Source organism: Carettochelys insculpta, chromosome 30 (assembly GCF_033958435.1).
Source record: "Carettochelys insculpta isolate YL-2023 chromosome 30, ASM3395843v1, whole genome shotgun sequence".
Classification (NCBI taxonomy): domain Eukaryota; kingdom Metazoa; phylum Chordata; order Testudines; family Carettochelyidae; genus Carettochelys; species Carettochelys insculpta.
This window is the reverse complement of record NC_134166.1, coordinates 8,816,393-8,830,616: the sequence shown is the minus strand read 5'-3', so window position 1 is coordinate 8,830,616 and position 14,224 is coordinate 8,816,393. Positions and strand designations below refer to the sequence as shown.

At 45.6% G+C, this 14,224-nt stretch overlaps 1 protein-coding gene across 1 annotated transcript in view; it reads left to right on the top strand.

Moving 5' to 3' along the window:
* Positions 1-14,224, top strand: part of LOC142004015 (putative PIP5K1A and PSMD4-like protein) — a 74,360-nt gene that overhangs the window by 26,281 nt on the left and 33,855 nt on the right. Inside the window, exons 7-15 of the mRNA XM_074981435.1 lie at positions 107-259; positions 4,569-4,868; positions 5,634-5,839; positions 6,592-6,675; positions 7,549-7,597; positions 8,671-8,755; positions 9,486-9,623; positions 10,605-10,734; positions 11,622-11,702. Coding sequence (XP_074837536.1) covers positions 107-259; positions 4,569-4,868; positions 5,634-5,839; positions 6,592-6,675; positions 7,549-7,597; positions 8,671-8,755; positions 9,486-9,623; positions 10,605-10,734; positions 11,622-11,702 — 1,226 coding nt within the window. The remainder of the gene's footprint in view (positions 1-106; positions 260-4,568; positions 4,869-5,633; positions 5,840-6,591; positions 6,676-7,548; positions 7,598-8,670; positions 8,756-9,485; positions 9,624-10,604; positions 10,735-11,621; positions 11,703-14,224) is intronic.

Here is a 14,224-nt window from a genome sequence, read left to right as displayed (position 1 = left end):
CAGACACTCAAGTTGACCCTTTAACTAAAGCTTTGGTAAAGGTGCTGCCTGTGTTTTATGTCACTAGTTTGTCTTACGTTTTTGTTTTTTAATTTACCCCACTCAGTACTCACTCTGCAGTGAGCCACTCATTGAGCTCTCAAACTCTGGGGCCAGTGGTTCCCTCTTCTATGTATCCAGTGATGATGAATTCATCATTAAAACAGTTCAACATAAAGAAGCAGAGTTCTTGCAAAAGCTGCTGCCAGGTTACTATATGGTAAGTGGGGTGGGTGATCACTCTGTGTGGGTTATAATGATGTTTCTCTGCCAGCATAAACTTGAAAGTGTCAGTATTAACTGGCAGGTCACATTCTGTCCAGCAGCTTAACATCTGATCTCAAGGCCATGTTTTCAGAGGTGCTCAGCACACTCAGCTCCCATTTGCTGCACTGGTAAACGCTCAGCACCTCTGAAAATCTGGATCAGAGCCTTTTTGGGTTGGTCCATTCCATTTTGCCTCTGCTGGCTAATTCTGATGCACCTTCCTGTGTGTGACTAATACTGCTGGAGTTCCTCTGGACCGGCACGTGGAAGTTTGCACCAGACATCCTCATAGGAATTGTTTTGAAGAGTGCCAGCATCTCTGAAAGGGACCCGCCCAGCATTCAGGCTTGCCCTGCTAGATTCTTTATGGCTGAATGGCTCTTTGCATGCACGCTCTGTCAGTGTGGGAGAAGCTCACACCCAAGATATGCGAAGACTCGTAAAGCTCCTTATTTCCTCCTTTCACCCCTTCTGAATCATTCAGTACAGAATCTATCAGTACTGCCCAACAAACACTTACTTGTTGTTTAAATGTAACATACCTGTTTCAGGCAGGGGGCTGGACTAGATGACCTCCTTAGGTCCCTTCCAGCCCTAGGATTCTATGATTCTGTGTGTTCCATGATCTCCTGAGTGTCTGTCTAGGTACAGAATTCCACTAGAGATGGCAAATCGGGCCAGACTACTTTACTAGCTGCATCTCTGAGTGGGACTTTGGCCAGGATAAATGTCCCTGCCTTAGGGGGAAAAAAACATGATATTTTTAATACATCACAGAATCACAGGGCTGGAAGGGACCCCGGGAGGTCATCTATCCCAGCCCCCTGCTTCAAGCAGGATCAACCCCCACTAAGTCATCCCAGTCAGGACCTTGTCCAGCCGGGACTTAAAAACCTCGAGGGATGGAGAATCCACCACCTCTCTAGGCAACACATTCCAGTGCTTCACCACCCTCCTGGCGAAGTAGTTTTTCCTAATATCTAATCTACACCTCTCACTCTTCAACTTCAGACCATTACTCCTTGTTCTGCCATCTGACACCACTGAGAACAGTTTCTCACCCTCCTCTTTAGAACTCCCCTTCAGTAAGTTGAAGGCTCCTATTAAATCACCCCTTAGTCTTCTCTTCTGTAAACTAAACAAGCCCAAATCCCTCAGTCTCTCCTCATAGGTCTTGTGCTCCAGCCCCTTATCATTTTTGTTGCCCTCCACTGAACCTGCTCCAGCAAATCCACATGTTTTTATACTGGGAGGCCCAAAACTGGACACCATATTCAAGACGTGACCTCACCAGTGCCGATAGAGGGGAATAACTACTTCTCTAGATCTGCTCGAAATGCTCCTCCTAATGCACCCTAGTATGCCATTAGCCTTCTTGGCTACAAGGGCACGCTGTTTACTCATATCCAGCCTTTCATCCGTCATAACCCCTAGGTCCCTTTCCATCGTACTGCTGCTGAGCCAGTCGGTCCCCAGCCTGTAACAATGCTTGGGATTCTTCTGCCCCAGGTCCAGGACTCTACAACTTCCCCTTGTTGAACCGCCTCATATTTCTTTTGGCCTGGTCCTCCAATTTATCCAGGTCACTCTGGATTCTCTCTCTACCCTCCAACATATCTACCTCTCCCCCTAGTTTTGTGTCATGCGCAAACTTGCTGAGGGTGCAACCCAGTCCCTCATCCAGGTCATTAATAAAGATGTTGAATAACACCAGCCCCAGAACCGAGACTTGTGGCACTCCGCTTGAAATGGACTGCCATCCAGATATTGAGCCATTGACCACTATGCGTTGGGCCCAACCATCAAGCCAGCTTTCTATCCATCTTATAGTCCAAGGATCCAATCCATATTTCCTTAACTTATGGACAAGCATGTTGTGGGAGACCATATCAAAAGCTTTGCTGAAATCAAGGTATATCACATCCACTGAATTCCCCATGTCCACAGAGCTTGTTACCTCATCATAGAAGCTAATCAGATTGGTCAGGCAGGACTTTCCCTTGGTGAATCCATGTTGGCTACTTTTGATCATTTTCCCCTCTTCTAAGTGCTCCAAAATGGATTACTTGAGGATTCCCTCCATTATTTTCCCAGGGATTGAGGTAAGGCTGACCAGTCTATAGTTCCGTGGATTGTCCTTCTTTCCTTTTTTAAAGATGGGCACTACGTTTGCCTTCTTCCAGTCATCCGGTATCTCCCCACGATCTCCAAGAATCTTCAAGGATAATGACCAAAGTTTCAGCAATGACCTCTGCCAATTCCCTCAGTACCCTAGGGTGCATTAGATCCAGACCCATGAACTTGTGTGCATCTAGTTTTTCTAGATAGCTTAGAACTTGTTCCTTCCCCACAGGTGGCTGCTCTCCATCTTCCCATACTGCATTGTCTAGGACTGTCACGTGGAAGTTGACTTTGTCCGTAAAGACTGAAGCAAAAAAAGCATTGACTGCTTCAGCTTTTCCTACATCATCTGTCACCAGGTTACCTCCCTCATCCAGTAATGGCCCCACACCTCTCTGATAACCTGTTTATTGTTAACATGCCTGTAGAAACCCTTCTTGTTACTCTTCACACCCCTTGCCAGCTGCAGTTCCAATTGTGCTTTTGCTTTCCTGATTACTGCCCAGCATTCTCCAGCCATATGTTTATACTTCTCCTTAGTCAACTGTCCACGTTTCCATTTCTTGTATGCATCCTTTTTGAGTTTAAGCTGACTAAGGATTTCCCCATGAAGCCAAGCTGGTTGCCTGCCATGTTTGCACTTCTTACTATGCAGCGGGATAGTTTGTTCCTGTGCCTTCAGTAAGACTTCTTTAAAATACTGCCAGTTCTCTTGAACTCTTTTCCCCTTCATCTTCGTTTCCCAAGAGATCCTGCTCATCCGTTCTCTCAGGGAGTCAGTCTGCTCTTCTGAAATCAAGGGTCTGTATGTTACTGCTCACCTTTCTTCGTTTTCTCCGGATCCTGAAATCTACAATCTTATGGTCGCTGCAGCCCAGGTTTCCTCCCACTTCTCTTTCTTTTACTAGTTCTTCCCTGTTTGTGAGCAGCAGGTGAAGTTGCGCGTGGCCCCTGGTCAGTTCCTTCAGCACTTGTACCAAGAAGTTATCCCCAACATTCTCCTAAAACTTCCTGGATTGTCTGTGTGCTGCTGTATTGGTCTCCCAACAAATGTCTGGATGATTAAAGTCTCCCATGAGAACCAGGGACTGTGATTTGGAAGCTTCACTTAGCTGCCTGAAGAAAGGCTCATCTGTCTCATCTCCCTGACCTGGCTGTCTATAGCAGACATGAACTGCAACATCATCTCTGTTACTTCTGCCTCTAAGTTTAACCCAAAGACACTCCACTGGATTTTCTCCTTCTTCATACTGGAGCTCTGAGCAAGTATGCTGCTCCCTCACATAGAGCGCAACTCCTCCTCCTTTTCTCCCCGTCTGTCCTTCCTAAACAGTTTATAACCTTCCATGACCGTGCTCTAGTTATACGAATCGTCCCACCAAGTTTCCGTTATTCCAACCACCTCATACTTCTTTGACTGTGCCAGGGTCTCTAATTCTTCCTGTTTGTTCCCTAGGCTTCTGGCATTAGTGTACAGGCATCTTAGAGAAGTGGCCGATTGGCTCACTTTCTCCTCTTCACCCAGCAAACCCACTTGATTGTTCCCTCATCCTTCCTCACTTACCTCAGGGCTTGTGTCACCTTCCCCCAATGAACTTAGTTTAAAGCCCTCCTCAGGTGCAATGGTTAAGACCTCTTCCTACCAGCCCCTGGCACTACCACCACTTTGCTTGTAATCGTGGGCTGAGATACTGGACCAATGCTCATATCTGTAATCACCAGGATTTTAGGGGTCTCTCATTCCAATATGCACCCACCTCTGTCCTGCTTAGCATGAGATCTGATGAGAGCTCAGCTTGGAGAGGGAGTGGCAAGCTTAGAGAGCTAAGCACAAAAAATCCTCCTTTGCCCTGTAGGCAGCTACAGATGAGCCTGGCAGATAATTTTGTGATGAAAGTGCAAATTCCTTCCTGTGCACTGCATCTGACACATTCAGTTTTACAAAGAAAACACATCCTAGAATTTTCCATCTGTGCCCCAGTTTCACTCACCCCTGATTTGTTTCTTTCTTCATAATGTCTGTGGACCCCAGATAGAGGTTTGTGGTTCAGGTTGACTGATAAAGAACAGCTAGCTAGCTGCTCAGACTTCAGGGAGTTGAGCGGACTCTGACGTTATGTCCTCTGTCTTTGGGCATTTAGAACTTGAATCAGAATCCTCGGACACTGCTGCCGAAGTTCTATGGCCTGTACTGTGTGCAGGCTGGAGGGAAGAACATCCGCATCGTCGTGATGAACAACCTGCTGCCCCGCTCTGTGAAAATGCACCTGAAGTATGACTTGAAAGGCTCTACCTATAAGCGGCGAGCCTCCCAGAAGGAGCGGGAGAAGGTCTTCCCGACATACAAAGACTTGGATTTTATGCAGGATATCCCTGATGGCCTGTTCTTAGACTCTGACATGTACAATGCCTTGTGCAAAACACTACAGAGAGATTGTTTGGTAAGTGAAGGGTGAGGCAGGCTGAATTGAGACTGATTCCCTGCCTTCGCTGTGGGGTTAGGTTAGTTTCACCCCTTGAAATGTGCATACCCAGAGTCACTATACAGCTTCTTGGGCCTGCCATTTAGCTTGTTTTTTCCCCTTGTGTGTCTGTAGTCCACATAGTTCCATGGTGACGTTTTAAAGTGAAAGGTGCTAGAATTGAGTTCTGTGTCTCTGTGTGGCACGCTACAGATGGCAGTGAGGAATCGGAGTGCACTCCTGCTGGCACTGAGGGCTGGTTTCCCTGGCCTTGCCCCTGCTGTCTGAGGCCCTGCCCCTTCCAGCAGCGTGGACCTGGGCCCCAGCTCCCTTCCTCAGGGGTCCAGTGAGTCTTTTGGCTTACCTGCTCCCAACTAGTAATGTCTTACTATTTTTATAGTAGCAGGAGCTCTAATTTTAGGGCAGCTCTGTGAATAAGACACTAGACTGTGAGTCAGAGGGCCTGAGATCTGTACCTGCAACTGATCTGGTTTCCAGCCCTGTACAAATCCATTTTCTCGGTTTCCCAGTCTGTGAAAGAAAGATGCAGAGGTTTACTGTCGTTTGTAAAGTTACTTATTGAGAACTATGGGTGAAAATCATGACGGTTTATGTAGAGACCATCCCCTTGGTGTTTTTGAAACAATAAACAAAAATAGTACCATGCATAAAACGGGAATAGTTTAACAATTCATGTAGCTTGCAAAACATAAATGGTGCTGTGTTGAATTTGTTTCTCTTCAGGTTCTGCAGAGTTTTAAAATCATGGATTATAGTTTGCTTGTGGCAGTGCATAACATCGATCAGGCGCAGCGAGAGCGTGCAATAATGGATGGGACGTCTCAGTCGGACACGCGGAGGCCGGCTGCCCAAAAAGCTCTTTACTCCACGGCTATGGAGTCAATCCAAGGAGAGGCCCGGCGAGGTGGCACCATAGAAACTGATGACCAGTATGCCTGTATTGATTATTCAAATGATATTGGCCAATTGGTAGTTAGAGCAGATGGGGTAAAATTCAACTGAAGTGTGTTTTAGGTCCCAAGCATGGATGGCAGAGTCAAAGCATTGTGATGGGAATATGCAGTAGGGAGTTGAGCCTGAGGCTAGGAATTCAGGACTCCTGAGTTCAGGTTTCAGTTCCTTATCTTGAGCAAGTCATTTAAGTCCTCTGTGCCTCTGCTTCCTTGACCTGTGAAAGCAGGATGCTTACCAGCCTTACAGGGATTTGTGAGGATTAACGTGTCCATACAAGACCTACAAGCTGTAAAGCACTCAGAACAGTAAAACGCTCAGAACAGCTAAAGATTAAGTATCTCCTCCACATATTATAGGAATTGCTGTAGTGACTCAGACCTGAATGCCTGTCTCCAAGGGTGACCAGTACAAGATACTCCAGGTTTTCTTGGGTTCTTCTCTAAAGTAGACCTTTATCAATTAACCAGCCCACAGTAAAGAAAATAAACAATATTTAGGTAAACAGACAAATGTATAGAAAACAGGGATAAACTCTCGGTATGTTTGGTAATTTACTGACATAGCTTTTAGCTCTGCTTTGTCTTCACTAATGTTTGTTAGCTCAGCAGTTGTTCTCTGCATGTTGCCACTTGTTAATCCATTTTAACACATACAAGGCTGAGTTGGGTCTTGTGGAAATATTTTGGTCAGGGTAAGCAAACCTCATGTTTTCCGTTTTGTTTTCTAGAATGGGAGGCATTCCAGCCCGGAATTCAAAGGGGGAGAGACTGCTTTTATATATCGGCATCATTGATGTGCTACAGTCCTACAGGTAAGAGTCTTTAAATGACATCGATCTGTTGTCAACGATGGATGATTTAAACCTCCAGTAATAAAATTGACCCTGCTTTGGTCGTCTGTGTCTGAGACTCTATGGCTTGTTTGCTGAATATTACAAACAGAGTTTAATTTTGTTGCCCCATTTCTTTGACATTTTTCCTAAGCTGAAATCCTCACATGCTACTCTGGACCTTTTGTTACCTCCTTTATTCAGTGTCAGAGTACAGGCCTGCTCTTACAGGGCAGGTTTTTCTTGGACGTGGTGATTATGCTGAAGGGAGTGTACAGGAAGTGGCAGAGAAAAATAAGTGGTAGCTTAAAATTTCCCCTTCCCTTTGGAATGAAAAGTAGCTGTGTGACTTTGCTCACATGATTGTAACATTAGTGTCAGTATGGTACATAGGCGAGGGTAGTGGAACAGTTTGTGCAGTGGAGGTTGTGTGTTGCGTATATGATGGAAACCACTTCCAGGCTGGAGGTGCTGTGGTACCATCGCTACCCTTCATTCCAGCACATATGCATGTAGCTGGGAATTCTAGCTAACTTTAAAAAAAAAAAAAAAAAAAAAAAAAAAAAAAAGTCTAAGGATAAATGAAGAAAGCTTCCCTTAATAGTCAGTGGCCATTATCTCATTGCCACCTGTACCACTTCAGATCTCTTCCCAAAAGAATAAAACTGCTACCGAATGTTTAAGGAGTCTTTTAGCTAGCTCTGGAAAGTAGGCTTTGCAAAAAGGTATATTTGTGTTATATTTGTCAATGTTAAGCAGCCAAACTTTAGCAATGACTGTAACTTACTAATGGTGATTGCAAAGACTAAGTGATGACTACTATTGTCTGGTAACTGCTTTCAAATCTCATTTCAGATTTGTTAAGAAGTTGGAGCACTCATGGAAAGCATTAGTACACGATGGGGTATGTAACGAGAAAGTTACTTTTTAGGATAGCCATCTGTCCTGTTTCATATTGTGGGCACCAAGAAGGCGTCCTGATTTAGTTTCAAAATGGGGCTAATTGACCTGTATTTGCAGGGGGAGTAGATGCCTCCTAGTTCCTGCCACACATGGGCACAGCTGCTGCCCAGTTCCTGGCTCCCTAGGGTGCGAGAGAGCTGGGAGCTAGACCCAAACCTGCAGGGCTGCACCTGGCTCCCAGTGACTCGAGGGAGCCAGACCCATGCAGCTGTGCCTGGCTCCTGGCTTCCTGCCGTTCTCAGGGGCCGGGAGCTAGACCTGCGCAGCTGTGCCTGGTTGCCCCAGGAGGAGCTGGACCAGTATGGCTGCCTCCTGGCTCCTAGCTGCCCAAAGCATTGTGAGCCAGGAGCCCACCCGCGCAGCTGACACCTGGTTCCCAGAGCCCCATACCTAGAGAGAGCTAGGAGGAGCACCAGTGGCTGCCACCTCCTTCCCAGCCCCATGAGGCATAGGGATCTGGGAACCAGGCAGCAGGATCCCACCTTGGGGAGCCAGGAGCCCACCCGTGCAAGTGCCACTCAGTTCCTGGCTTCCCAGGCCTTGGTGGAACCAGGAGGAGCTGTTCCTCCTCTCTCTCTCTCATATCTTTCGCCCCCGGAATCTCCCTGTCCCATATTTGGGATAGGGAGATACAGTCACCCGATTACTCTTGGAGTTTTAAATCTCTTAACAGCAGTATTTTCAAACCATGTGTCCCATCAAACAGACAGTTAACAAATTAACAAATTTAGATCAACATGATACATGTTAATAAATGCATAAAATCAGTTGCTCGTCCATGTCAGTCATTTGCTTATAACCGTCTATTTCTCTGTTTGTAACACGTACTCGCTCTGCTTTCAGGAGCTATTAGTCACTTATGAAGTCTTCATACATCATTTATAAAGGTGCCTTTAATATCGTGTGATCATGCTTGTTCCAAATGTTAACCTGCTCTAAAATGAACTCATTCTGTCTTGGAACGCTGCTTAGCCCTAGTTACATGTGTAACTCTTCTCCTTTGGGTGTTTTTAGGATACTGTATCTGTGCATAGGCCCAGCTTCTATGCAGAAAGGTTCCAACGCTTCATGTGCAACACTGCCTTCAAGAAAATACCATGTGAGTATCTCTTCACAGGTGGGTTCTCAGGAGGCTGCAGTAGCCAGAAGAGGGTACAACTGGAAGTGTGCCTCATCAGTAGGAAACTTGTGCTCTGTCAGGGTGTTCCTGCCCCACTGACTGTGACTGGCAACTCCTAAGAGAGTTTCCTTCATCCATGGGCTTTTGTCAGACCTATGCTTTATCATTTAATGATGGAGGAAGGACATGGATGTTGCTATGTGTGATGTTGCATAAGAATGGCCATTATTGGGTCAGACCAAAGGTCTATCTAGCTCAGCATCCCATCTGCTGACAGTGGCCAGTGCCAGGTGGCAGACCAAAGACAGTGATCAAGCAACTTGTCTCCTGCCATCCATCTCCATCCTCTGACAGACAGAGGCTAGGGACATCATTTGTACCCCCTGGCTAATAGTCTTTTATGGACCTAATCTCCATTAATTTATCTAGCTCTTCTTTGAACTCTCTTATAGTCCTAGCCTTCATAGCCTCCTGTGGCAAGGAGTTCCACGGATTGACTGTGCACTGTGTGAAAAAGAACTTTCTTTTATTAGTTTTAAACCTGCTACCCATTAATTTCATTTGGTGTCCTCTAGTTCTTGTATTATGGGAACAAGTAAATAACTTTTCTTTATCCGCCCTCTCTGCACCGTTCATGATTTCGTATACCTGTTTTGTTTCTGGGAAAAGATGATAACACGTAAGATATTTCTATGCTTTTGTCTTTCAGTAAAACTTTCCCCTTCTAAAAAGAGCCGGTCTGGCACCACCATTCCTCGGAGGGCAGGCCAGGGTGGAGCCCCTTCCCAGTCACATGCATCATGTGAGACAAAAGTGCAAGTAACGACCGAAGCTGATGTGGAGCAAGGTTGGTGCCTATGCTAGAAAAGCCACATGGCAGGAATGGCTCTCCTTGTGAAAAAGAACTGTGAAAGAAGCTTTGTTCAGCCCAGATTTTTCTGATCAAAGATCTCCACTGGTTAGTCTGTTGAGGGCATTCAGTACATGCTGCCTGAGTCTGCAAGCTTGCTAGATACCATTGTTCTGGAATCTCGGATCTAATTGCTGTTACCAGGGCTCCGATGGAGCCATTAGTATATTGTGTAGCTCAAGAGATGTGGCGTTCTGAGATAACTTATCTAGACCAGCTGAAGACATCAGGCTTTCCTACAATGTGTCTCAGCCCATTGGGGAACTGCCAGCATAGAATTTACATTAGTGATGGGACACTAAAGAGGCTTTTTCCAGAGAATTTATACTTAGCTCATGGCAGTCACTGCTACAGGAGGTGATTGAAAACAAGAACTGTTTTAGCAGGGAACAAAAAGGGACTGGACATCTCTGAGTTACAACTGGATATTCTTGTTATAAATTCTCAAAGAGATTTTAAATCTCAGGCTTCAAGGGTTAAGATTATCTTTAACTCTTAGTGGACAGAAGGAGAAATAATGTGGTCAGGGGTGTATTATCCCATGTCAGCAGTGGCTCTGTGCCAGCCTCTGAAGTATGTGGTACTGGTCTTTATAAGACAGGATACTGGACAGATTGGATCTATGGTTCAGTCCGGTGGGGTAATTCCTGTGTGGTCGGATTAAGTGGTATCCTGGGCTTCCCTGTGGATCATGCCCTACCAGTGTGTTGGTGAAGCTGTACCACAAAGAGATAGATTCACTGAGAATAGGTACGCGATGTGCTAAACTGGACCTTTCTGTTGGGTAGTTTCTTGCAGGATGACTTTCTGTACCATGAGGCCACATTGCCTACAGAAGATCTTAGTACATGGTGCTCATGCTGGGGATGCTATTCATTGTACTAATGATCAGTGTATCTACTTTGCTCTTCTCTTTAGGGTCCCACCTTGGTCGCCCTGATCTCCTTCCCAGAACTCCTCCAGTAGATGAAGCTAACAGTGATTCCATAGCAACAACTTTGTCCACTTCCTCATTGGGCAGTGGAGGCCTTAACTCTCCAGCAAACAGGTAACTCCATGAAACACAACATTGCGTGGGAGAACACTGCAGGCTGTGTGCCTCCATCACGGGGCAAATCCCTGATGCTTTCATGGGAGGTTTGTGGTTTCGGCATGTTTGCCAAACTAACCAGATCTTTGAGTAGTTGTCACGTGCCGGACAGATTTAGTGCAATCAGCAGCGAACATATTCAAAGGACCATCATAACACCATTAACATGCAATGTTGTGTTTGAAGGTGAGACCGTGTTGCATCCCCTGCTTTGTAAAGTTGTGAGTCATATTGGCCTTCCAGCTGCTTGCTGGAACTGCATATGTAACAGCTTTGGTTTTTTGCCTGCTCATTTGAAGTCATTTACAGTAGATGTTTTGGTGAGAATTTGTTTTTTGCCAGAGGTATTGAGCTTTGGCCATGGGAATTATAGGTGCTTAACATCTCTGAAAGTGAGGCCAAAAGAAAATGAGTTTTAAAAATGCATCTGCTGCTTGCTGAATGTGCATAGCCTGTTTTAAGGAAGCAACAAAAAGGCTCCCTTGAATCTTTTGGTTATTTCAAAGGGGGTAAAATTGTAGACATCAGGAAGGGCTGTAAGGGCAGAGGCAGTCTTGGTCATGGAAGCACACAACTGCTCTGATGGTGATTTCTTTACACAAATGATCCAGAAACTTTGACTCATGAGGATAGCATTGACTGCAGAATGTCACAAACCCAACTCACCATCTGGCTTTTCTTCTGTCCTGAACCAGAATTGGATTATAAATTTATAATTTGCCCCTCTCCCCTCACTTCTTTGTAGGAATGCTAAAATAGATCTCCTTTTCAGTGAAGGCAGCATATCTCAGGCTTTTTTTTCTTGACTCACCACTGAGGGTCTCTTTCCTTTAATTTCTGCTTAGGTCAGTGGGAGTGCAAGTTCACAAATCTGAAACCTCACCAAAGGATTTGGCTAGAACAGCTCCTGCCATCTGCTCAAATAGGTGAGGGTGAGGATCATGCTTTGCCTGAAACCTGTTCAGTTCTAAACAGAATTCTGATTTCTACTCTCTGTAGATGCAATGCTTAGTAGCCTGTTTTAATAGGCCCTCTTATCCACCTGTTATATGCCCTTTTATTGTTCAAAGGGTTCTAAGTGGTTGGCATATAGGTAATTCGTCATATGTGACAACATACCATGTTACATGGTGGGTGCTTGCACCTAAACAGAAGTGAACCCAGGTTGTTGTAAGCCAGAAGGTGGATGATTAGTATATTCAAGGCGTGATATTCCCTGGATCCCTTAGAAAATCATGGTGGTGTCCTCCTTGCATGACAGTGTTCCCAGCCTCCACTGGGCCACCAAATCTGGATTTCCATGAACATTTATTCTGCTGCCATCCTTCACCTACCCATTAATATGTTTGGCCAAAGGTGTAACACTACCCATGGATTCGTTCCTGACCCTGTCAAGCAATCATGGGATGCAGTTACCTTTCTCTAACCTCCCACAGATGCAAGTTAGGACAGATTGCTAGAGCAAGGGTTGTTGGTCTTGTGTTCAAATCCCAGGGCACTGTATTAAGAGACTGGAACTGAGGTAGTTTCATAACTGTTGTTTACATGGATGTAAAGCAGAATTTTTTCCTTCTGTGTAGATTCAGCAAGCCTGTGGCTTTGTATTTACCACTCAATGCAGAGTTTCACTTTTGTGATCTCTGTGTAGGTCAGTGGGAGTTCACGTTCACGTGTCTGAAAGCTGTACAGTTAGAACAATTCTCAGCTTTCTCTCCAATAGGTGAGGGTGAAGACCTAGAGCAGAAGGCACTCCTTTGCTTTGTACTTAACATATAAAGCAGAGTGGGGGGACCTCTTATGGGCTGGGGGTCACTGCCCCTCAGAAGAATCATTTGGGGCCCACATGGAAGTGAGAAGCAATAAAAACCCCTCATGGGCATGGATGCCCCCCAAACTGATAAATGAGGGTAAAAAAGGAGACACCGCAGTCATGCAACTATAGGTCAGTGGTGTTGGAAGTTCACAACTCAAAAAGCTCAGGAGAGGAGGTAGCTAGTTCAACCTTGAGTAATCACTCAACTAAGTTAGTCTTCGTCTAGGCAGGAGAGATGCACGGTGCCCTCTGTGTCCAGAGACAAGGTTTCCAGTGTCTCAAGTCTGCCGAATGTGTATGAGCAGATTGTTGGCTGAGGTCTTAGTTTTTCGTGACCACTTTACATCCATCAAGCATTCTCCATCTTGCAATTTCGCAGCTCTGTTGGGCATACCCTGCAGTTGATGCACACAGCAGCAGGTGACAAGGCGTAGCCTGCTGGAAATAAACAAGAAAGGGATCTAGGGCTTATAGTGGACCACAAGTTAAATATGAGTCAACAGTGTGATGCTGTTGCAAAAAAAAGCAAACATGATTCTGGGATGCATTAACAGGTGTGTTGTGAACAAGACATGAGAAGTCACTCTTCCGCTCTACTCTGCACTGGTTAGGCCTCAGCTGGAGTATTGTGTCCAGTTCTGGGCACCGTAGTTCAAAAAGATGTGGAGAAACTAGAGAGGGTCCAGAGAAGAGTGACGAGAATGATTAAAGGTCTAGAGAATGTGACCTATGAAAAAAGGTTGAAAGAACTGGGCTTGTTTAGTTTGGAAAAGAGAAGATTGAGGGGAGACATGATAGCGGTTTTCAGGTATTTAAAAGGGAGTCATAAGGAGGAAGGAGAAAACTTGTTCTTCTTGGCCTCTGAGGGTAGAACAAGAGGCAATGGACTTAAACTGCAACAAGGGAGGTCTAGGTTGGATATTACGAAAAAGTTCCTAACTGTCAGGGCGGTCGAACAGTGGAATAAATTGCCTAGGGAGTTTGTGGAATCTCCATCGCTGGAGATATTTAAGAACAGGTTGGTTAGATGTCTGTCAGGGATGGTTTAGATAGTACTTGGTCCTGCCATTGGTGCAGGGGGCTGGACTCGATGGCCTCTCGAGGTCCCTTCCAGTCCTAGTGTTCTATGATTCTAAGCCCTGGGTGCATTAGTTGCACAAGCTAAAGCACCTTCAACTTCAGAAGCATGTGGCTTTCCTTATGCAATCACAGCTGTTTCCTTTAGAATGATTGTGATTAGTATGGCCTGGTCTGTGTTACACATAGTACTGTGTGAAATCCTTGTTCACCAGGATGAACTTCGCCTATCTGCTGTGTGGGTTCTCCACGCTTATGTCGTGAAGCCATGTCAGGAGGTCATGCTCACGTTGCCTTTCCTGTATTGCTTGAAGGGAGGGAAGGCCTGGCCCAGTTTGGAAGCCTTCAAGGGTGGCAGGGAAGGGGGTTGTCATCGAAGGCAAGAGTTGGGGTTGAAGTGAGTGAAAAAATTACAGTCAAAGCAAAGAAGCTCTCACTCCCCATGCACTCGGACCTTTTTCGGGGTCAGTGCTTGTCAGCTGCTTTGCACATGTGCACACACGGATTAGAGACTTACCATTGGTGCCCTGTTCTAGCCCATTAGATCACTCCATTGAC